Consider the following 24,479-nt stretch of genomic DNA (forward strand, 5'->3'; position numbering starts at 1 on the left):
GCACTTGATTGGAGCCAATTTCATCCTACAACAGGACAATGATCCGAAGCACACCTCCAAATTATGCATTAACTATTTAGGGAAGAAGCAGGCAGCTGGTATTCTATCTGTAATGTAGTGGCCAGCCCAGTCACCAGATCTCAATCCTATTGAGCTGTTTTGGGAGCAGCTTGACTGTATGGTACGCAAAAAGTGCCCATCAAGCCAATCCAACTTGTGGGAGGGGCTTCTGGAAGCATGGGGTGAAATATCTCCAGATTACTTCAGCAAATTAACAGCTAGGAAACCAAAGAACACAAAAGGACAACGGTTCCATTCAGAGTACATGTGTGCCCATAATTGCTACTACCACAGAAGAGGCAGACCTTAGTCACATTTATATCTCTGTGCATGATCACTTACTGCCTACTCACAGAGAACGCCACTTGGCATGTAATCCCTGACAAAGGCTGCTGTAATACACATGTAATACGGAATGCGCATGTCCTTCATTTATTTTTTCACTACTCAGAAAATAAAAAGCATTACGAAAAAGAACATTGTTTTTTATCTACGTTTTCCTACTGTGTGCAGAAGTTTGACTTAAACAAATTTACATGTATTGGCGTCATAACATGCTCATTTGGAGTTCAGATGATAGCAGTGAAAGTCGGCTTAGCACCTGTGTCTTATTAGGTCTCATCCTCTTCACGCACTAGATAATAGGACCGATTTTTTTTTTTTTTTTTTTGTCAGGTTTTTAGTCAGTGTGAATTTTTTTTTTCATGTAAGAGAAAACAGACATTAGGACCAAACTATTCAGCGGTCTGAAAATGAGATTCCATCCAAGTGTTGTCCGAATTATTTTTATTTTATTTTTTTCACGGACCCATAGACTTGCACTGTAGATTTTATTCTGACTTTCAGATCACTCGATCCACAGCAAATACAAGTGCTCATGAAAATAAATAGATAGCACCACTACACAAAAACAAACATCTGAATGGCCTATTTCTAAAGAGTGCTTTACACGCTGCGATCTCGCTAGCGAGCATACCCGCCGCTGTCTGTTGTGCGTCACGGGCAAATTGCTGCCCGTGGCACACAACATCGCTTACACCCGTCACACGGACTTGCCTTCCCTGCAATGTCACTGTGGCCGGCGAACAGCCTCCGTTCTAAGGGGGCGTTTCGTGCGGCGTCACAGCGATATCACACGGCAGCCCTCCAATAGAAGCGGTGATGAGCGGAACTAACATCCCCCCCCCCCCCCCATCTCCTTCCTTCCTCATTGCAGGCGGCCGCAGGTACGAGGTTGTTCCTCGTTCCTGCGGTGTCACACATAGCGATTTGTGGTGCCGCAGGAACGACAAACAACCTCGCTACTGACCACACAACGATTTTTGGTAAATGAGCGACGTATCACAGACCAACGATTTTTGCCTTTTTTGCAATCTCTTAAGGTCGCACATAGGTGTTAAATGCTGCGATGTCGCAAACGACGCTGGATGTGCGTCACAAACACTGACCCCGACGATATATTGTTAGTGATGTCGCAGCGTGTAAATGGCCCTGCTGCAGCTGATACATTGGAATAAGCATTTCAGAATACAAGTGTCCTTCATTTATTTTTTTCACTACTCAGAAAATAAAAAGCAGTACGAAAAAGAACATAATCTCTTTTATCTATTTTTTTTCTTACTGTGTGCCAGAGTTTGACTTCGAAAATTAGCATTTTTTTTACTTTAGAGCACCTACATTATACATACCTAGTGAGCCAGACATAAGGCTGCTTTACACGCTGTGATCTCGCTAGCGAGCGTTCCCGCTCCCATCGTTTGTGCATCACGGGCAAATCGCTGCCTGTGGCGCACAATCGCGCGGACCCGTCACACTACTTACCTGCCTAGCGACGTCGCTGTGACCGGCGAACCACCTCCTTTCTAAGGGGGCGGTTCGTTCGGCGTCACAGCAACGTCACTAAGCGGGCACCCAATTAAAGCGTAGATGAGCGGGACGAACATCCTGCCCACCTTCTTCCTTCCTCATTGCCGGCGGCCGCAGGTAAGGTGAGGTTCCTCGTTCCTGCGGTGTCACACTGTCTTGCTAAATTCTCCTAAAAAGGGGCTGAAAGCCCGTATTTATGAAACGCTCACTGATATCCTAATCAGGCACGAATACTAAGATTCTTTATAGCAAGATACTATTTATTTTAATAGCACATGAATAATCAATGGTACATAGGCATTAGAACTACTTTATAGTCATAGAATCTTATACAATATCAGAAATATGCATCAACATTACCGTTATGTTGTAGCACGCCTTTCTCATCAGAGGGACTCGATTAGTGAGAAGGAATCAACATCTGCATCACAGGAACAGTGCGTCCACTTGAGCGTCCTGGAAATAACCCCATCTCATTAAGAGAGTCCTGTCTTTTTATAGCAAAACTTTATACGTCATGTGCACTGAGTGGTGAATTGGTGACCAGCATGTGACAGCTGAGTCATGTTCATGTAACTTGACCACAAGCTGCTGTGGGCACCAGTAGCTTCCTGCACATTTCTTGCACATTTTGCCAGTTGACCACTGACCGACCACAGTTTCCTGGAGATATTGCAAGGAGCCGTGAATTTTACATGCCAGCTTCCCTACACCTGTTGTCAACTAACCACGGGTTTCCTGACTGTTGAACTGTAAACGTTACTTCTCATAATCGTGGTTTGTTCAAGATCTGTCTGACACTTATTCTTCATCATGGTAAAAATGGATTAGCCAGAGGACATCTCTCTGATACTGAATTATTGATGGTTTAAATAATATCTGGGATCACTATATCTTTTGATTATGAACCCTGTCTAATCACACTCATTCTTCAGTCATATCACATTGGTATCACAATCTGTCCTCGATCCCAGGGATTATTTTCCATAATCAGTATTCCACTAGAGGAAGATCACTCGGAAAACACCATACCATGACGAAGAGGCATCGTTTGCCACAAATTTTGTTTTCTTGGTTTGTTTAAATAAACGTTGAATCACGAATATAATCACTTTCACTACTATGTATATCAAAACTAAAACCAATATTATCTGAAAAGCTCCCTTGAATATCATGTGTTTTGGCATTTGCTCGTTATTCAAAGGAATCATTACACATTACATTTCCCGATTATGTTACTACAAGTTTCACTAGTCCCATTTATGAACGTATTGGCATAAGGCCATAACATATCATGAATTGTCGTTTCCAATAAGCTGGGTTTAAAAGCATTTAGAGTATTTATAGCTGTCCCAAAACTTATTTTTACATTCCCCATAGGGACGAATCCCTGATTAGTTAGTCCAGTTTTATTTCTTGGTATCCAAATTCCTCCATTAAAAGCCAGATATTGTGAATTGGTGACTGTTTCATTCAAATTGCCTTGCCACCATGGAAGATTGAGCTATCCCACTATGGGAATGGGTAGTATTCCATAGACGAACATTTCGAGTGTCTTTATCAGCAAGATGATCAGAACAACTTTTCCACTTTAGGCTATGTGCGCACTTACCGGATTTTGCCGCGGATTTTCCGCGGATTTGCTGCATGTTTCGCTGCAGAAAATGTTCATAACATCTCTGCAGTGAATCACCAGCAAATCCTATGGAGAAAAAAAATCCTGTGCGCACTGGGCGGAATTTGACAGCTGCATGTTTTGCTGCGGGAATCCCGCAGCAAAAACAAGTGCATGTCAATTCTTTTCCGCACGTCGCTGAGGGATTTCACTCCATTGACTCCAATGTTAATCATGAAATCCCGCAGGGAATAACGCAGGCAGCAAATTCTGTGCGGTTCACTGCGTTTTGCTGCGTTATTCCCTGCGGTATTTCGCGGTTTACCTCCGGTAATGTGCATCACTTGTCTGCGGTTTTGCAGGGAAGTGATGTCATTACAGGAAGAGGAAGCCGTGCAGAGAGTAAACACAAACACAGATCACACACACACAGACATCACAGACATAGAACACAGACACATAGAACACACATAGAAAGAAAACGGAAATATAGAAAACAAAGAACGTGGGCTCCGCTGCATATTTACCTTCCAGCCGAGGTAAGCACACAGCGGCGGCCCGGTATTCTCAGGCTGGGGAGGGAGAGGGGCAGGGATAATGTCCCCCGCCTCACTCCCCCTCCCGCAGCCGAGAATATCAGCCGCAGCTGCCCCGGGACTGTCGCATGCATTATGCGGCAGCACCGGCGTGTCCTCGGCTCTTCTTGCCACCGTGTAGCAGTGGCAGCAAGGTAATACAAGGGGTTAATGATGGTGGGGGACCACCGCCATTAACTCCAGGCTTGATCATGGCAGCGTCTATGTGACAGCTGACATGATCAACCCATAAGTAAAGTGAATAAAACACAGACACCGAAAAATCCTTTATTTTAAATAAAACAAACAAGCCTCGTTCACCATTTTTTTTAACCCCTCCCGCACCAAAGCTCCGGCGTAATCCACCGCTCCGGCGTAATCCACAGGTCCTGCGCTGCTTCCATCCAGCCGCGACTGTCACAGACACAGCGCTGAATGAAAGCAGAAGACAGCAGAGGTAATTACCGGTCATTTCCCACGGCCGTTAATGTGAACTCACTGCCGACCGTGGGAAATGCAGCGATCTGTCCTCTATCTATCCCTCTATCTGTCTGTCTATCTATCTATCCCTCTATCTATTCTTCTGTCTATCTACTATCTCAGAATTAAATGACTTTTTTTTTTTTTTCTTCAATGTGCTTTATTGCATTGAATGCAATAAAGCACATCCCAACCCGCACGCGGCAATACTGCGAACAATACCGCGGTAAAACCGCAGCAACCCGCATGCGGTTTTCGGGTGCGGTTTCCCGCGGTTTTTTACCGCGGGTGCGGTAATCTTTGAGAGCATGCGGAATTTTCTCAAGAAAATTCCATTTCCCAGTGCGCACAAGGCCTTAAGATTTCCTCCATCGATACCGGGATATCCAGATAAGGGATACTAGTGGCTGTAACCGGAGAATGTGTACAGATCCAGCAATCTGTGTGTTGACTACTGTTCAGCGCATCAGTTAAAATGTGATGGTACATCAGAAATTTATTCGCCATAGGTTCCTCCTGATGTAGACTTGTCCATCCAACGACCAAAGAGGCAAACATCAAACACAGGAATTTCTCCAGCTCCTCACTATCGAGCTCTTCCCAGTAACCGATACATTAGATTCCGCTTATTTACAACACCATCTGGAAATAGAGATACACTATTATTCTCGTAAATACCATTTATCTTGTGGTACATATTCCAACTTCTCCACTCCTGGTCTCAATATCAGGAGAGTACCATCTTTTCTGACCGCTATTACCTCTGCCTCTGAGGGCGGTCCTTGGAGGTTTTGAATTCATATTTTTGCTCCTACATTTGTAATATTAGAGGATCCAAAACCTTTAGTACCCCGTATTGTTAACTCTGCCGGGGCAGTTCCTTATCTTATCTCAGACAAGTTTATTGGAATTATCAACATCTGAGCCACCTTCTGGTGTTTCACCAAGATCAAAGGTTCATTTCTCAAATTTAGCATCAGTACCTTGATTTCTCGCTGATAATCTGCATCTTTTACTCCTCCCACCACTATGGCTTCTTTTAACGCTAAGCTAGAACGAGTGGCTATTTGACCATAATGATCCTTTGGTATCTGGCAACCCAATCCTGTTTAACCATTTGTGTTTTTTCCATTCCATCATCCATGTGGCTAATCCATTTGCTACTGACCCAGTATCGATATAAAGATGACACTCTTTTCCCTGTTCAAAAGATAATGCCAAGAATATGGCATAGAGTTCTGCATATTGGCTACTTTTGCCTTCCCCTTCTACTGACAGACATTTTTCCAATCTGGGATTATATGCAACACTTTTCCACAGCTTTTTCCCACTCACATAATGAGCTGATCCGTCTGTGAACCATGCATGTGTTTGTTGTGGTTCAGTTAAATCTTAATATGCTTTCCCCCACTTCACCTATATATTGGTGAAGCTGGAAAAACGTTTTCCTTTTTTTTTTCCTTTTTGCCCATATGAGCAACCAGTTTTGTCAATTGATCTTTCACACTTTGCTCGTCTTGTCCTTGCATCATTCTTCTAGCATGGCAGCTTTGCTGGGAAAAGATGTTTCCTCAGCTACCTCTGCCACTTTCTCATGTAGAGTGGCAATCCTGCCTTCTCCCTTCTTGGCCCTTTCCGAAATGTACCATTTCCATTTAATATAAAAAAGGAAAAAGTTTTTCCAGCTTACCCAATATATTGTAGGATCAAGCTGCTATGATTATAGGGGCTCTTAGCACGGGTATATGGTAGAAGCTCTTACCAGCACAAATAGAAGAGATGAATCGAGCTAGCCAAAGTTGTAGTAGATAAAAAGTTTCTTTAGTCTTTATTTCAATCATATTAAAAAAAAGTCTTTGTCCATAGCAGCATAAATGATGACAGACAGAGGTAGGAAAAGTTACTGCTAGCGCCAGCAGTAACTTTTCCTACCTCTGTCTGTCATCATTTATGCTGCTATGGACAAAGACTTTTTTTTTTTAATATAATTAAAATAAAGACTAAAACTTTTTATCTACTACAACTTTGGCTCGCTGGATTCATCTCTTCTATTTCCATTTAATGATGCTTTGCTCCTGGGCGTGCCCCACCCTATTGGTTTTAGGATTGGACAACACCCACTGCATTATGGTTATTGCTGGTCTCAGCAATACCTCATGTTCAGTGGTTAATTGTTCGGTCTCCACCAGAGCCCAATAACAAGTTAACAATTGCTGTTCAAAAGGAGTGTATTTTTCTCCAGCATCTGGTAATTTTCTATTCCAAAATCCAAGAGGAACTCACCCCCCCCCCTTTGTTTTTGCCACAGTGACCAATTGGCATACATATGTTGAACTGACACATGCAGCTCCACGGGTCCTGACAACATTGGCCATAGATACACAGCTTGTTGTATCGCTTCCTTGACCATCTCAAACACATTTTGCTGTTCTTCTCCCCAGTGGAACTCCTATTTATTCCTCGTTACTTTGTATAAAGGGGCCAACATTTGTCCCAAATGAGGGATATGTTGTCTCCAAAAACCAAACAATCCATTATAAGACCGAGTCTCTTGTTTAGATTTAGGGACCGGAAAATTAATAATTTTCTGTCTGGCATTGGGCAAGATCTCTCTGTGCCCCTTGTTCCACTGAATCCCTAGAAATTTTACCACCTGAGACGGTCCTTGAACCTTGGCATCATTGATTTCCCATCCTTTATTCCTCATATGAGCAACCAGTTTTGTCAATTGATCTTTCACACTTTGCTCATCTTGTCCTTGCATCATTATATCATCAATATAATGTGAGATCTGCATTTCTGATGGTAGATCAAATCCATCCAAATGCTCTGCCACCGTCTGGTGACAGATGGTGGGGCTATGTAGCCATCCTTGGGGTAATCTGGTAAAGGTATATTGTCTCCCTAACCAAGTGAATACAAATTGATCTTGAGCCTTCTCTTCTATAGGTATAGTAAAGAAAGCATTTGCCAAATCAATTACTGCATACCAAGTTCCAGAGTGAGTCTGAATATTTTACACAATCGTTATTGTATCCGGAATTGCAGCTGTCAAAGGAGGAGTATTCTTGTTTAACTCCCTATAATCAACTGCCATGCGCCAGGAGCCATCACTCTTTTTAACTGGCCAGACAGGATTATTCCATGCGGTAGTAGTAGGGCGCATTACCCCAGTTTCTACCAATTCTTTAATGATTTCTCTTATCTCTCTGTGACCTCGTGGTATTCGATTATTGTTTCATAGCTACCATTTTTGTAGCTGGAGGTACATGTACAGGGGGTATTTTGACTTTGCCCACCACCACCATTTCCTTATGACAAGACTTAACCCCAAAGGAGAATTTTCTTCGGTCAGATTGTCATCCCTTTTAGGACATCAATTCCCAAAATATATTCTGGTATAGGAACTACCAGTACCGTATACTTCTTGATAGGTAATTTATCTATCTTCAAAGCTACCTGTGTCTGAACCCCGGTGATCACTTGACCACCTAGTCCAGCAATTTTTACTCTAGGTCCTTTTTATTTTTTTCTGGGTTTCCATGAATTAAAGTAGCCTCCACCCCCCCCCCCCGTGTCAATCAAAGCTGGGACTCTTTCACCTCTTTCAACATTTCCCCCTTTCCAATGTATGCTGAGATTGACGTAGGGACGTTCGTCCCTTTTTATCAATAGGAGGGGCTTGGCTGGCTACCTATGGTAAATCACTTCTTCTGAACTTTCATTTACACAGACTTCAGTCTGTGTATTAGCCCTTCCTTCTGTGACCTTTGTGGCCACAGCTGCAGCCAGTTCTTCCCATGGATAAACTGACTGAAAATCTTCCCAAGACACTTTCTTTGGGGGGTTTTCCCCTTTTCCTTCTCATTTCTTTACCTTGGGGGTTTTTGAGCCCCCCTCCACATTTTGTAGTGGTCACTTTCTTTGCGGATGGAACTTTGTTTGTACAACTTCCATAATTCTCCTGTCTCCTTTCCAACAATCCTTTATTGATCCCGGCTTTAAGCAAAGCCTGGGACATGTCTTTGCGAGACACCCGTGGGGCCTCCCTTAATGATTTTTCTCTTTCCAATCAATTGTTTGGCTTACTGTTACCAAGATGGCCTCCAGGGGACGATTTATCCCACTGTCCCATATCCTGTAACTCCCTCATCCTCCCTAGAACCACACTGATTGATTCTCCAGTCAACGCTACAGTTAAGGTTAAATTAACTGTTTTGTATGCTGGAGGAGCATGTTTAACCAGCCTATTTCTTATGCTGGCTGTCAATGGGTACTGGAGATAATCATCATCCATTCCCAAAAGAGGAAGAGCATTCCTCATTGCTTCTTCCTTCAGCCTTTCCATACCATCTTTTATGATATACCAAGGTTTATCATTGATAGAAAAGTCTGCTTCTGATCGATATTTGTCCAAAAAAGCATGGGCTAGGATTATGATTAAGTTTTGAGTACCATGCTCATTATGATCAACAAAATAATTTTTTATTGATCTCTGAATTACTGGCTCCCGAGACATGGTGACAAATTTTGCCACGTCTCCAGCGTCAAAGTGCACTCCACCTCCTCTGAGATCGTGCACCCTGACCAACCAGGGAGTTTCTCCTTCTCCTTGTTTTTGTCTAAACTGTGTTAAAATGCTATCAACCTCTCCGTTGGAGTAATCTTCAATGGTTACTCGATTTTATACATGAGGAATCGTTCTCTCATTTGTGATGCCATTACCATCTTCGTCATATTGCAGATTTCCCTGACCATCCCGGACATGTTCCCGGATGATCTCATTCTCTGTCCTCTCTAGGCGCCTCCTTACTGGGTTAGCCTGAATCTTCCCTTTATGGTAATCCTCTTCATCAGATGATGAATCCCACACATCCCCATCCCAAGTATCGGGATCCCAGTTTACAGAAGCTGAGGTGATACTTTTATGTACTTTTGGTTTTATTTACTTTTTCTCTTCTTTTCTTGTACTTATTTTGAGCAATTTTTACGGCAGCTTTTTTGGCCACATTCTGATAATGTTCCAATTTATCCTTCAACAGTCTGGTATTACATTCCAGAACTGTTTTCTGGCCACCTAATTCTATCATCTTTTGTTCCATCTGGGAACCTTTCTTCTGCATCTTTAGATTACGCTCATGCATCTCGCGATATGCACTTGCCAAAATCCAGATGCGCTGGACTAAAGACACTACATCACCTGCTTTCACAGGGACACTACTGAGTACATTCACAACATCAGTAGGTTCACTACCCTTGAGCTTATTCTGCCATTGTTCTGCCAATCCACAATTGACCAATTCATGTGCTATAAGATTGAAGGGAGCCTCAGTCCAGCTGGGGATCTCCACAACAACCTCCTTAACATTATCCTTACGTTTTCTGAACATTTTGACACTATGCAAAAAGATTGAAAAAATATCTGGAAATTTGCCAAATTTATGTTTTTAATTTCTAAATTACAAAAATTTGTTAATTACTTCTTATAGAAGTAATCCTGCCGACTATGCCAATTTGTCTTGCTAAATTCTCCCAAAAAGGGGCTGAAAGCCCGTACTTACGAAGCGCTCACTGATATCCTAGTCAGGCAAGAATACGAAGATTCTTTATAGCAAGATACTATTTATTTTAATAGCACATGAATAATCAATGGTACATAGGCATTAGAACTACTTTATAGTCATAGAATCTTATACAATATCAGAAATATGCATCAACATTACCGTTATGTTGTAGCACGCCTTTCTCATCAGAGGGACTCAATTAGTGAGAAGGAATCAACATCTGCATCACAGGAACAATGCGTCCACTTGAGCGTCCTGGAAATAACCCCATCTCATTAAGAGAGTCCTGTCTTTTTATAGCAAAACTTTATACGTCATGTGCACTGAGTGGTGAATTGGTGACCAGCATGTGACAGCTGAGTCATGTTCATGTAACTTGACCACAAGCTGCTGTGGGCACCAGTAGCTTCCTGCACATTTCTTGCACATTTTGCCAGTTGACCACTGACCGACCACAGTTTCCTGGAGATATTGCAAGGAGCCGTGAATTTTACATGCCAGCTTCCTTACACCTGTTGTCAACTAACCTCGGGTTTCCTGACTGCTGAACTGTGAACGTTACTTCCTCATAATCGTGGTTTGTTCAAGATCTGTCTGACACGTATTCTTCATCATGGTAAAAATGGGTCAGCCAGAGGACATCTCGGATACTGAATTATTGATGGATCAAATAATATCTGAGATCACTATATCTTTTGATTATGATCCCTATCTAATCACACTCATTCTTCAGTCATATCACATTGGTATCACACACACATAACTATGTGTGCTGCCGCAAGAACGACGAAGAACATCGTACCTGCAGCAGCAACGATAATTGGGAATAGGGGAATATGTCAACGATTAGCGATTTTACACGTGTTTGCGACAATTTTCGATCACACGTAGGTGTCACACGCAACAACATCGCTAACGCGGCCGGATGTGCGTCACAAAATTCGTGACCCCAACAACATCGCTTTAGCGATGTTGCAGCGTGTAAAGCGGCCTATACTCAATACATGTAAGGCCTCTTTCACATCTTCGTGAAAAACACAGATGTTTTGCACGGTCCATGGTGTAGGTGCGTGTGTCCGTGTGTTTTCCGTGTTCTAGAGCTAGCCTTGTGAAATCCGGATAGCACACAGACAGCATGAACTTCTATACTTGCCTGTCTCCGGCGCTGCTGCTGCTTCCGGGTCTGCGGTGCAGTGAATATTCATGAGCATAGTGAGTGGGCCCAGAAGCGAATGACGACAGCGCTGGAGACAGGTGAGTATAAAAAAAACAATCATTTTATTTCAAGGACAAGTGTGTGTGTTTTTGTTTTTTTTTTTTTGTTTTTGTTTTTTCCCTCTGGTACGTGCCACACGGATCACATCAGTGTGCGTTCCACGTGACGACAGTGCAGCCAGGAAAAAACTGACATGTCACCGTGTGCCACGCACACTCCACATGGACACACATCAGTGTGAAAACATGGAGGTGTGGAAACGACACATAGCGTAATAAGTATGATCTCACTGAAATCTGGTTGACAAACTGCATTTAACATTGTAATATTGTGTATGTGCAGTTACAAAAAACTCATGTTTTAAAGTAACAAGTGTTTCTGTGATCATTATGATGTGATCTTTATGTGACTAATTGTGTTTTCTAAAATGTAGGAAGATCTGTAGAAATTGCAAATGTGGGCAAGAAGAACATGATGTTCCTTCAAGCAATGATGATGATCGTAAAGTTGGCAGGCTTTTCGAGGACACAAAATACACAGCTATGATTGCAAAGCTGAAGACAGATGGCATTCCCACTTACAAGAGGAATGTAATGATCCTGACTAGTCCAGTGGCAGCAAAGAAAGATGTGTCTATTAATACTGTGACCTATGAATGGGCACCACCAGTGCAGAACCAAACTCTGGTAAGTTCGTACATTGACCCTATACTTTGTATAGGACGGAGAGATGTCTCAACTTGGCAGGTGTATTGTTACTTCATGGTATATACAGCATGAAATGTAGTCTGTATGAACTGTGCTGCAAATCGATAGATTATACAATCTACTGCAATGCCTGAGCCTTACATGTTGAGTGAATGATTTGTAGCATGCATGGTAATTCATTCATCATGATATTTAACTATTCTATGTAGTTATCACTCATTACTAACATTCAGTGTCATGTAAGGCGTCTACAGTTTTTTGTTTGGTTTTTTTTTCTCTCTATTAATCCCTGTGAATTTATTTTTTTTTGTTTGTTTTAGGCCAGGCGTTACATGGAACTTATTCCCAAAGACAAGCAGCCTGTAGCTGGTTCGGAGGGAGCGCAGTATAGGAAGAAACAGTTGGCTAAGCAGCTGCCCGCTCACGATCAGGATCCTTCTAAGTGTCATGAGCTGTCCCCTAACGAGGTGAAGCAGATGGAGCAGTTTGTGAAGACATACAAAAGTGAAGTCCTTGGTGTTGGAGATATCAAGCTGCCAAAAGAAGTGGGGACACAGGCTGGAGAAGCTGCTAAGCCAGACAGTGGAAATCGAAGCACACTTGCTACTGTAAAGAATGTAGAAAACAAGGCAGCAGCCGCAGCTGCACCATCGGGATCTTCTTATGTAAGTTACTCACATTACATATTATGACTTTTTTATATGTCAACTAAGCAACTAAGCTGTCCCTGTATCTTACACAATGCTAAAGGGGCCAAATGTATGCTTCGTGTGATTAAAGAGAGTTTCTCAGCTTCACACTTTCTTAATTGGGTAAAATTGCAAAGTGTTGGTTAAAACAAGCAGCTTTACAATTTACCACTTATTAAATGTCCTCTATTTTTTCCAAAACAAAGGGACTTTTAATTTTGTTTACTGCTCCTTGTGTAGGTTACGACCACCAATACAGGTTATCAGAGGTGGCTGGTCAACAAGGCAAGGAGCAAAGGGCTTGCCAGCTCTTTCTTGTACAGTTTGTAAGCACTCCTCTGAAGTTGGTCTGATTGATGGATCCTGCAAGCTTCAGTACAACTGCACTCCACTAATGCCAAAACTGCCTCTGCTTGCAGCATCGAAGACTGCACTTTTCAGACCAAAGGATTCAACCAAAACTCTGGTCTAAACTGTCATCAAGCAGGAAACGAAAAACTGTGTGCTCCTGAAGGATGAAAAACTCTTTACTGGTGCTCATACATATTACAGGAAAGCTGGTGGAAACAGCCAACTGACTTGTGTATTGGACAGGGCCGTGGAGTCGGTAAGCCAAACCTTCGACTCCGACTCCTCAATTTCCCTTGCTCCGACTCCGACTCCACGACTCTGATTCCGACTCCCACATATATTGCTTATAGTTAAGTGAAAAATGTATTGTAGCACAATGTGAACATCAGACATTTAATCATTTTTATGATACAATAATCAAGATATTTAGATAGAACATAAAATATATTTATTGGAATACAACTTTAGAACACAAACTGTAATAAATTGTAAATGTTATACAATATGTAATATAGAGTAGATTACATATATATTTTGTGTGTGCATGTTTAATATATATATTATACATGCACACACAATATATATGTAATCTACTGTATATTACATATTGTGTAACATTTACAATTTATTACAGTTTGTGTTCTAAAGTTGTATTCCAATAAATATATTTTGTTTATCTAAATATGTTGATTATTGTATCATAAAAATGATTAAATGTCTGATGTTCACATTGTACTACAATAAAGTTTTCACTTAAATATAAGCAATATACTAAATATTATTATTTTAGTATGTTTTTGTTGAAAACGGTTTTTTGCCACTTACATAGTGTATTACATAGTGTAATATATAACACCATGTAAGTGGCAAAAAACAGTTTTCAACAAAAACATACTAAATAACATTTGTGCAGTCTATGAATTTGTTCTAAGAAATAGAATTGCTTCCATCAGATCCTCCTTAGATGACCTCAAATCTGACCTAATAATTTTAAGGCTAGAGAACAACCTCTCTACAGTAACTTGGGTTGGCGTTAAAGCTGTAACCACATGGGCAACATCTCTAATAATTTCCGGGTATAAAGGAATTGCCTCATTCACAGTCAGTTTTGATGAACGGTTGAATTTTACTATTGGCAATAACCAACTTCTTCACTTTTTCCAATCAGATTTCAAGCATGTCCGCCCAGTTGCACACATCCGGCTTTTCGCCTGTTTGGCGGATGCGGCGCACGCCAGTACAGTACGATACAGTACAGTGGCAGCACCACAACTTCCGGGTCACATGCTCCGGTCACATGACAGCATGTGATTGTCGTTTGTCGCGCTCCCACTGTACTGTATACACTGTACTGGAGTGCGCCGCGTCCGCCAAATCGGCGAAAAGACTGATGTGTGAAACCGGGGTCCCTCTTGCAGACTCTAATTGCCAGCTGCAGCGTGTGCACAACACAGTGCATGTGATAAATATGAAAGTGTTCATAGCAGCTTCAATAAGATCATCTAATCCTAAAGTATCATTTTGCTGTTCTTCTGTTGTAATATTTGTTTGTTCCTCAGTTACATGAGCAGCACTGTGGCTCCATCTTACACATACTGAATCCTAAATTTTCTTCTAGATGTTGTTCATTACTCTCATTTATCAGTTTAATTTGTACTTATGTTTGAAGCATTGTTCGTTACAATGGCAAGAACCTGTTCTTTTTTGCGTTCCTAATCTTGCAGAACCTTTTTCCACCAAGGCCTGGAGAAACTGGCTGGTGTGATGAGCTTTGCCATCTTTTACTGCCAGTGTCTTGCTAACAATTTCTTTTTTGTCATAAACATATCGAACATTGATGGCAAAATAATTCAGTGAAATGCAGTGACTCTGGGCATCCCAGCAAAGGCACCCAGCAGGGTGGTGAAAAGATAGGACATTCAGACACAGCGTTTTGTGAGGATCCTCACAAAGAATGAGCAGTCAGTTTGTGTGGTGTTTTTCTAATCTGCTTTTGCAATTGAAAGCATTATCTATGAGCTCAAAAACCTTTCAGGTGATGCGGTTTTTTAAAAAGCTGATCTGCTTCTGCAGCTGAAAAACGTATCCTCAAAAAACGCAGCAAAAACACTGATCAGGAATAGAACAGACATTTATAGTACATTTCATAAGTTTCCCAAATTACGATCTACTACTGTCGCTCTCATTCATTCTCGCCTGGATTATTGTAACTCTTTACTAATTGGTCTCCCTGTTACTAAACTCTCCCATCTCCAATCCATTCTGAATTCTGCAGCCAGGATCATTTTCCTCTGCAACCGCTTCACTGATGCCTCTGCTCTTTGCCAGTCATTGCACTGGTTGCCTATCCGCTCCAGAATCCAATATAAACTTATCACTCTCGCTTATAAAGCTCTCCACGGTTCCGCACCACCCTACATCTCCTCTCTCATCTCTATCACCCCACCCGTGCCCTCCGCTCTACTAATGACTTAAGACTGGCATCCTCAACAATTCGAACCTCCCACTCCCGTCTTCAAGATTTCTCACGAGCTGCGCCTATGCTCTGGAACACACTACCAAGAGAAATCCGATTAATTCCCAACATCCACACCTTTTAAGCAGGCCCTGCATTTCTTTAGACTAGCCTATCACCTCACTGCCCTGATCTAATCTAGTCCCTTTCTGCCCTTCAAAAAATTTACTTCCAGTTCTCATCCCCTGTACCTGTATAAATTCTCACCGACTGGTTCATGCAGCTGCTTTTGAATACCCTATTAAATCAATGGCTGGACCATATATGACAAGCTTTTCTCCCCCCCCCCCCCCCCCATTCACCTTTTGTGTCTCCCCTATTTCCTCATAGACTGTAAGCTTACGAGCAGGGCCCTCACTCCTCCTGGTATCTTAATTTTGTTATTTTGTATTCTCTCTACATGTCCCCTCTTAATTGTCAAGCGCTGTGGAATATGTTTGTGCTATAGAATTAAAACTTTATTATTATTATTATTATTATTATTATTATTATTATTACTATGAAAAAATTTTCATCACACTCTGCATTGCACTACTGTCCCCAATTTATTATATCTTTTAGGAGTCAGAGTCGGTGCATTTTATACTGACTCCGACTCCACCAAAATGAGCTACGACTCCGACTCCACAGCCCTGGTGTTGGAGTGTCTCACCTCTTACCTAACAGAAGATGTTTGGGCAGTGATGACCCTTCCCCTATCTTTTGTCTCTGGGGATCTAAGCGATCAGAAGTGTCTGATAGACTAGCACTATTCTCCTACTTGGGAGCACGTTAATGCTCATCTGTACAACTTGCCCCATAAATTCTGACCTGAAGTTTAAAGCAGATTGCACAGATTTCGCAGTCTTTTCTAAAAAACAACTTGAACAGTGATCAGTGCTTTAGTAGATTTACCTTCCATAAACTATTTTGCCAACCATTTGTTTTCCTCCCTGTGATCATTGGTTTATACACTGTGTGGGAGTCGAAGCAGTAAAGACAACTTTGTAGGAAAAGCATGGCTTCTCATATACAATGAATCAGTGCAGTTCACGGGAAGGTTAATTCATTCCGAGCTTTTCATAGTATTTGCAACCATTCTTGAACACACAGCTTCGGGGAGGTCTCGTCTTAGTCAGCTTTACACCGTTCTCTGATTTTAGCTGCCTAACGTTTACTTCTAATTTGCGGTTTCAATATGGTAGAGAGTTGTATGATCTCCACTTCCCAAATATATTTTCACCAACAGGTTTAGCTGCTCTGCAGGCAGGATAGGTCTGACTCCAGCACAACGCAGCCTAGCAATCTTTAGTAACACCAAGAAGCTATCAGTGATCTATAGCTTGTAATTGTCTATGGGGTTTTGGCTGTAACTTGCTGCCATAGCCCACAATGAATTTGATTCTCCCCTTGCTCTGTTAGTGGGAGTGTATTAGGGGATCATTTGTTCACTTTCCCATACTTTTATTGTCACACACTTGTCTGCGAATCAGTTAGGGGAAGGCTTAGGTTTTTTGCGACTTGCCTTTTTGCTTATAATTGGTGGTATAATGTAATGCACAAGTGTATTAAAAATAGGCTGGTCAGGTTCAGTTAGGTACCATTCTGAGGTATAATTTCTAGTATTTACTGCACTGCTTCTTTTCCCAAAATAACTGTCCACTTTACTCAACCCATACATATAATCTGTATGTCAGTAGAGATGAGGATACCTTCAGTCTCGAGGCTCTGGGTTTGGGCTCGGAAAACTATGTGAAAATCCACGTGTTGAGTATCGCACTGTGCTTGCGTCTGAGTGAGGCGCAGCACTGTGTGCACTGCTGGACGTGTGTGATCGGCTCAAATTTGACTTACATTCTGCGCTCTAAGATGTTTTGTTCACAAAAAAGTTTAAAAGGAAAAAAAAACAAAACGCCCACCCACCTCTAGAAGTGGGCGGTGTGGTGTTTTTTTTGTTTTTGTTTTTTTTTACATTTTCTCTGCGAACAAAACATCTGTAAAACGCAGACTGTAAGTCAAATTTGAGCCGATCACACACATCCCGCAGTGTGCACAATTCTGTGCATCACTCACGCCAACACAGCGCAGTACTCACCATGGGGATTTTCATATCATTTTCCAAGCTTGAACCCAGAGCCTCGAAACTGAAGGTTCGCTCATCTCTATATGTCAGGGTTGTCCTGCCATATCTACATGGCTCTCAGCTCAATAGAGGCCATAAGAGTGCCGTTATGGACTCCATGGGGTTATTTATCTGCATACGTTTTCTTGATCAACTGAATAGGAGGGTCACTGCAAGAGAGGGGGGAAAATGCCAATACTCTTTTTTTTTTTTTTTTTTTATTATTATTATTTTTATTGCATTTGCAGAAAAATGTATGCCACTATATCCATGTGCATTTATATGCACTGTATGTACGGTTAGGTTATTTGTATTTTTTATGATAAAATTAATCACTGAACAAATAGTGTGCTTTTGTTCAGTCAGGAAGGTTACAGGCAGACTGTGACACCCATCCCCCCCCCCCCCCCCAAGTGCAGTAATCTGAACTATCTTCTAATGTGCTTCAATTAAAAATTCCTTATCCTTCCCTAAATACACTAACTGTTTTATAGTATTTTTTTTTTGCCTACTTCCTATTTGAAGACTCGTCCTTTGAGAATCCCATTGCATGCTGGGATACCCAAACAAGGTGTCATCAGGGGCAGAGGTTGTGCGCACTTCAGCAGCCTCTGCCCCCATCCCTGAAGCAAAGCATCATCACAAAGTGTTGATGGCTCAGATCAGTGGTAAGGAGAAGGCAACAGAGCAGAGAGCACGGTTAGTGCGCCTTGTGAAGATACCTGATGTGTAGATATCAGCGTGCCCCCACAAGTGCCCTACATTATGTGAAGCCTAATAAAACCTAAACTTAAAGTTCACTGTATTGTCTTCAATCACATCTGATCTGCAGTTCTCATAAGTGGCCACGAAACTGTGTATGGCGTGATATTCCACTATTTACACTGTTTATGCCAAGAGATTGCAGCTGATCGATGGGGGTGTCAAATATCAGAACCCCACCTATCTGACATTGCAAATTAGTGAACAGCCTCTTAAAGCTCCTTTTTAATGGCCAGATTTCAGCACGAACCAGCACTAATCAACAGTATAACAAGTTGATCACCGTTCCTTTCAAGGCTCTTTTTCAAAGATTTATGTGACCTGTACAAGGACAGGACAGTCATTATAAGATGATCATTTTACAGCCAGCAGGTGCCATCCACTCAGATGGAGAGATGGGATCTGATTGGGTTTTTGCATGTCTACTGCTATGTTTGCATAGGCCGGTATTTGGGAACAAGCTTTTTATATCAATATAAATGATCGGGTAACGTAAAGGAGCCTTTAGGCCCTGTGCGCACTAGAAAAAGGATTTTCTCAAATTTCTTGAGTCTGAAAGATTAGCGCACTTGCGTTCCAAAAACGTATCAATAACGCACTGAAAAATGCATGCGTTTTTGATGCGTTTTTTTCCGCAGGTTGGTCCCTGCGTTTTTTTTACCATTATATCTATGGCAAGAAACGCAGATACCTGCAGAAAAGAAGTGACATGCACATTCTTTTTCTCAAGAAATTCTGCAGAAAGAATGTTCTTGAAAAAAAAACAGCTTTTTTTTTTTTTTTTTTTTTCCTTATTCTCCAGCAAAACCTATGGGAAAATCTGCAGAAGGGTTACAACCATTTTCTCAAGAAATTTCTGCAGCAAAAACGCAAAAAGAGCAGGTAAAAATCCAGTGTGTGAACAAGGCCTTAGTGTGTGTCCTTGGTCATCTCCATTCTCTTATTTTATTCTCCGTGCCAGAAAGTCTGCTATTCTCAAGCTTTGCTTACAGCTGACTCCAAATCCCTGTCTCCTAATTTATGGGGCACAGGCAGGAATTCTTTGCATAAACCTTGCTTTTCTTTAACAGTTTCTGCAAACTTGATATAAAAGATAGCAAAAGTGAAGTGGAAAAGATATGTTGGCTGCTGTGTTTACAGGTTGTTATCAGTCCAGCACAGCCCACTCTGCTTTTATTTACTCTGCCGGCTCCATAGTTGGATAGGAATCATGTGTCATAAAACATGTTCATTACTCACAAAACTCCATCAGAAGCACATCTCCAGTTATGGGAATATACCGTATTGTGAGGCACAGCCACGACTGAGGCAATCTTTCCATCAGAGGCGTTCCTTTCTGCGGACAATGGGATGTTTGTGACTGCCGGGAAGGGTTAAAAGATTGAGAGGGCGAAGAATGCACTGTGACCCGACTCACAATTGGATTGTTAATTAGCATTTTATCGTTGCGTAGAGAGGGAGTGTTGAGACATTAAGGATCTCTGTGGAAATAGCTGTGGCATGCCTGCTCAATTCCTCAGTGTCACAGCAGGATTAGAAAGCCTCCCTGCATTGCTAATTGATGGTCCATGTCACTGTCTACATGGCACTATGGAGCTGGGATGCATGTAGGTTTCCGGACAGCATATGTTTCTGTTGGCACGGTGTCAGGCATGCTCTGTCATTTGTGGCGCTGACAGTCCTTTTCAGCTTCCTTCCCATTGCTCTATATTAAAGCTCATCTACCTATGTTTTGTTGTAAGATATGATTTTATAAACTGTTTTCACTTGTGTCCACAGTATTGCTTCCGGTGCAAGGAGAACATGAAGGAAGGTGACCCTGCGGTGTATGCCGAACGGGCCGGCTACGACAAGCTGTGGCATCCATCATGCTTTGTCTGTTTCACCTGCAATGAGCTTCTAGTAGACATGATCTACTTCTGGAAAAAGGGAAAACTCTATTGTGGCAGACATTACTGCGACAGTGAGAAGCCGCGGTGCGCAGGGTGTGATGAGGTAATCTCATGTTTGCTCCAAAATTGATCCACCACTTTTTAGAAGTGCTATACGACATATATGTACTGTAGATGAATACCGTACAAGGCTTGAGCCAGGTTTAGATGTTATTCCCTGTATGTAGGATAGGGCAAAACTTCCTGATAGCCTGGCGTCCAAAAGCTGGAACCCTCATCAATCCTGAGAATGGAGTGGTGATCGATCAAGCACATCTCTGCTCTATTCATTCTTAAAAGGAGTGGCGAAGATCAGCCGAGCCCAGCTCTTGGCTATCTTGGACAGCCCCTTTCAGAATAAATGGAGTGGAGTCAAGTATGCACACTGCCGCTCCATTTACACGGGGTTCTTCAGAGTCCTGTTCTTGAGATCATTGGTGGTTCCAGGGGTTGGACTCCCTGTATTGAGAAGTCTGCCCCTATCCTATGGTTATGGGGGTACTTCCAAGCTTGGTTCAATCCCCTTTAAGCAGAAAGTCTTAAAAGCATTCCTAATAATTGCATGGTTACTATAATTGTTTTTATTAGCTATTGCTTCCATCACTATACGCTTTGTTAGACAGCTCATAGCTTGCTAAAGTCACAACAATTATTATGGGCATTCAAACAGGAGAAGAGGAGGGGTTAACGCCGCGCATCAGCCAAATGAAGATGTAAAGTTGTTGATAATTTAATATATTAATATTTATCAACATCTCTACATCTTCATTTGGCTGATGCGTGGCGTTAACCCCTTCTCTTCTCCTGTTTGAATGCTCATCCACGTGGGGCTGCGGCAGACGCCATTATCTCATATGCTTGGTAGTGGTTGTGACTTTCACAACCACATTAGGTGAGTGTATACATTTTATATATTACTCTTGTCATCTGGTAATACCCTAGCAGCGCTTCTTTTTTTTATGTCTTCTTACAACAATTATTATGGAGCCTTTCATTCTTTGCTCCCCTTTGGACTAGAGTAAGAATATCAAGTTGCTCTATAGAACACTATATGCAGAACTACAACAGCTTCAATTCTGCTGGCCTGAGACCATATTTCATGGGAGGTCATTAATCTGAATATCCACCATATACTTCATATTCATTGCACCAGTCACTATAGGGAAAGTGCTCATCTGGTTACGACCTCCCTTGAGGTGCCTAGTATGGCCACTTTTGATGGTGTTATCTCTGATCAGGTGTAACTTTTTCTAAGGGTATTTGATGCATTTAAAGGGCCAGGTCATTGACTGCTAAGTTGTAGCAGACTTCACAAGTGCTATTTCATTCACTAATTGACTTCTTGCAATTGTGCAGCTATTCAGCAATGGTAGCAATGCTTTACCAGTGCACTGGTCAATTGTATGGAACTCTCCACCTAGGCATATGATGATTTCTGGCAGAACTGTTAGTGGTCAGTCTGTGTGTATGAGCAATGTCTTCAGTCCTACCTATTTCTAATATTCATTAATGAAAATCAATCTTCCTTGGCTCATCAGCTGCGTTTTCTTCTATGTGGATGGAATTTAATTTAAAATTGTACAATGTTAATTTTTGGTTTCTTTTCTTCGTTAATATGGCGATGTGGGCTAACATAATTTCTACATTTCCATATTCTGTTGGCAGGTATCACCTGTGGAGAGCAGAGACTTTGCCTTTTGTTCTGTAGGTGCAATCAGACAAAAGTGGGGAAAAAAACACAAATGCATTCAATATGCAGCAATATACATGATTTATAGTGTTCGGCTATTCTACATGATATGGCTAGTGCCCTATTCCTTTAGTATGGAGTAAACCTCTGTGCACCACATGGTTAATCATTACTGCCTGTTTCCAAAACTAAGGAGACTAATCCGTATGCCTCCGTGTAACGTCTGTCTACTCAACTATGAGCTATATACGGATCAGTCTTCCCGTTGGTTGCGAGAAGTAATCTATTTTATTTTTCTTTATTTTTCTGTGTGTAATATAGAAACTGCATTGTACCAATATAGTATTTATTCTACTCCTAGCTGTGACAAACCTAGTCTTCATTCCCTAGTTTACCTCTATTTATCTGATTTGATCAATCATTTATAATGAATATGCGTTGTTTCAATAGTATATCAATAGATTGTACCTGATAATGGAGATACTATAGCATTCTGTTACTGGCTTTTCACACTTTGGTGCAGTTCTCCTGAATGTGCACTAGGTGGCAGAAAGCATCAGTTAAAAAGTAATGATCCAGTGCCATCTAGTGGTCAGATCTGAAATCCGTAACGTTACAGTACTACATGATAAATCACCATGAGCAAAATTTATATATATTTTTTTTTCTCTTACTAGTTGATTTTCAGCAATGAATATACCCAAGCAGAAGGTCAAAACTGGCATCTGAAGCACTTCTGTTGTTTTGACTGTGATTGTGTCCTGGCTGGAGAAATTTATGTGATGGTGAATGACAAGCCAGTCTGCAAGCCTTGCTACGTGAAGAATCATGCCGTGGTAAGACCGAGCGACTCCTTTATTAATACTGTAAAAAATGTAATCTGTCTTCTGTAGTTTTTCTAAAGGCTGCTGTCATCCAGAATTAAACTGCCAACACATTGTGATCATGAAAAGCTCTCTAAAACATATACTATAGATTTCACCTCCTTAGCTGCATCGTTCCACCTCCTCAGTCAGCATGCTGCCCCTTAGCTTGATTGACAGCTCTCTCCATTGCCCAGAGCAAGTGCTGCCTGAATTGAATTACCAGACCTGCATGTCCACACTAGCACTGCAGGAGCCTTAAAAATGTGTGCACAGTGTCCGTGTGGGCACGCTGTCATCCTCTCTCATTTGCATCCATTGCCCGTGTACCAATTGTGAGTTTGGGGACCCTATTCGTTATAGCATTTAAAAGGCAAAACAGCCTTGTGCCTCTTTTGTTGACTTGCTGGTCCATACAAGAGAAACTTTTTTTTTTTTTTTTTCTTATTTTTCTCACGTTTTCTGCATAAGAAAATCCCAACCCTGGTGCATCACTCACCAATTCATCATTCAATGAGGAGTTAATCAGAAAATGCTGAACAGATTTTTTTTTTCTCTTTTCATCTTGCAGCCATGAATCAAAACTCTACCCCAGTCATGGCCAAAAGTTTTGAAACTGACGCAAAGTTTTCTTCTTTTAGTGATTTTGTTTTTTTTCTCAGCTGTTTTTATAAGCATTTTATACGTTTTCGTGCTTCTATTGACAAATAGATTAACTTTGTGTGAAGACTTTATTTACAGTGCTGATCTTATTTTTGAAGACTGCAATTTACCCTGACAAGCTGGATATCGGCTTCTGGGCCAAATCCTAGCTGATGAAAACCCATTCTTGTCTATTCAGTGCTTGGCGTTTATCACAATTTCTTTGCATGTGTTTGTCCATCCACTTCTTCAGATTTGACCAATGGGGATTTGAAATGTTTAACTTCTAGTCAAGAAGCTAACCAGAGCTGAATGTTTTGTTCACTGGAGCCAGTCAGTTATCACTTTTACCTTGTGACATGGTGTTCCATCAAGCTGGCAAAAGCATAGACTAATATTGGGCCTAGTAGTCAGTGAGAAAATTGCATTTTTTTTTTATATAAATACATGTAACAACTACCTGATTTAAACAAGAAATCCATTCCGGATAATATATTCCCTTTAAACCTACTGTTTGCAAACTTAAAGGGGTATTCCCATCTCCAAGATCCTATCCCAATATGTATATAAAAATATTAGCAAATGCCTCCAACTAGAAATGTAGTATAGTTCTCCTGATATAGCCATGTCTCTTACCTCATGTGCAGGGCCTTCCGTGGTTAGAACCATGAGCCACTAACTGTTACTATATGCGACGTTATAACCATGGATACCTAAGGTCATGCAATGCACATGAGGTAAGCAAAGTAACTTATCAGGAAATCCATACTATATTTCTAATTTGAGGTATATGGTATTTTTTTATTTTTTTTTTTATTATTTATTATTATTATTCCTTCATATTGGAATAGG

General features: G+C 41.4%; 1 protein-coding gene across 1 annotated transcript in view; it reads left to right on the plus strand.

Annotated features, from left to right (window-relative positions):
* Nucleotides 1-24,479, plus strand: part of TES (testin LIM domain protein) — a 91,082-nt gene that overhangs the window by 61,293 nt on the left and 5,310 nt on the right. Inside the window, exons 3-6 of the mRNA XM_075345031.1 lie at nucleotides 11,810-12,062; nucleotides 12,404-12,748; nucleotides 20,281-20,496; nucleotides 22,800-22,958. Of these exons, the coding sequence (XP_075201146.1) occupies nucleotides 11,810-12,062; nucleotides 12,404-12,748; nucleotides 20,281-20,496; nucleotides 22,800-22,958 (973 nt within the window). The remainder of the gene's footprint in view (nucleotides 1-11,809; nucleotides 12,063-12,403; nucleotides 12,749-20,280; nucleotides 20,497-22,799; nucleotides 22,959-24,479) is intronic.

Source organism: Anomaloglossus baeobatrachus, chromosome 4, assembly GCF_048569485.1.
Source record: "Anomaloglossus baeobatrachus isolate aAnoBae1 chromosome 4, aAnoBae1.hap1, whole genome shotgun sequence".
Lineage (NCBI taxonomy): Eukaryota > Metazoa > Chordata > Amphibia > Anura > Aromobatidae > Anomaloglossus > Anomaloglossus baeobatrachus.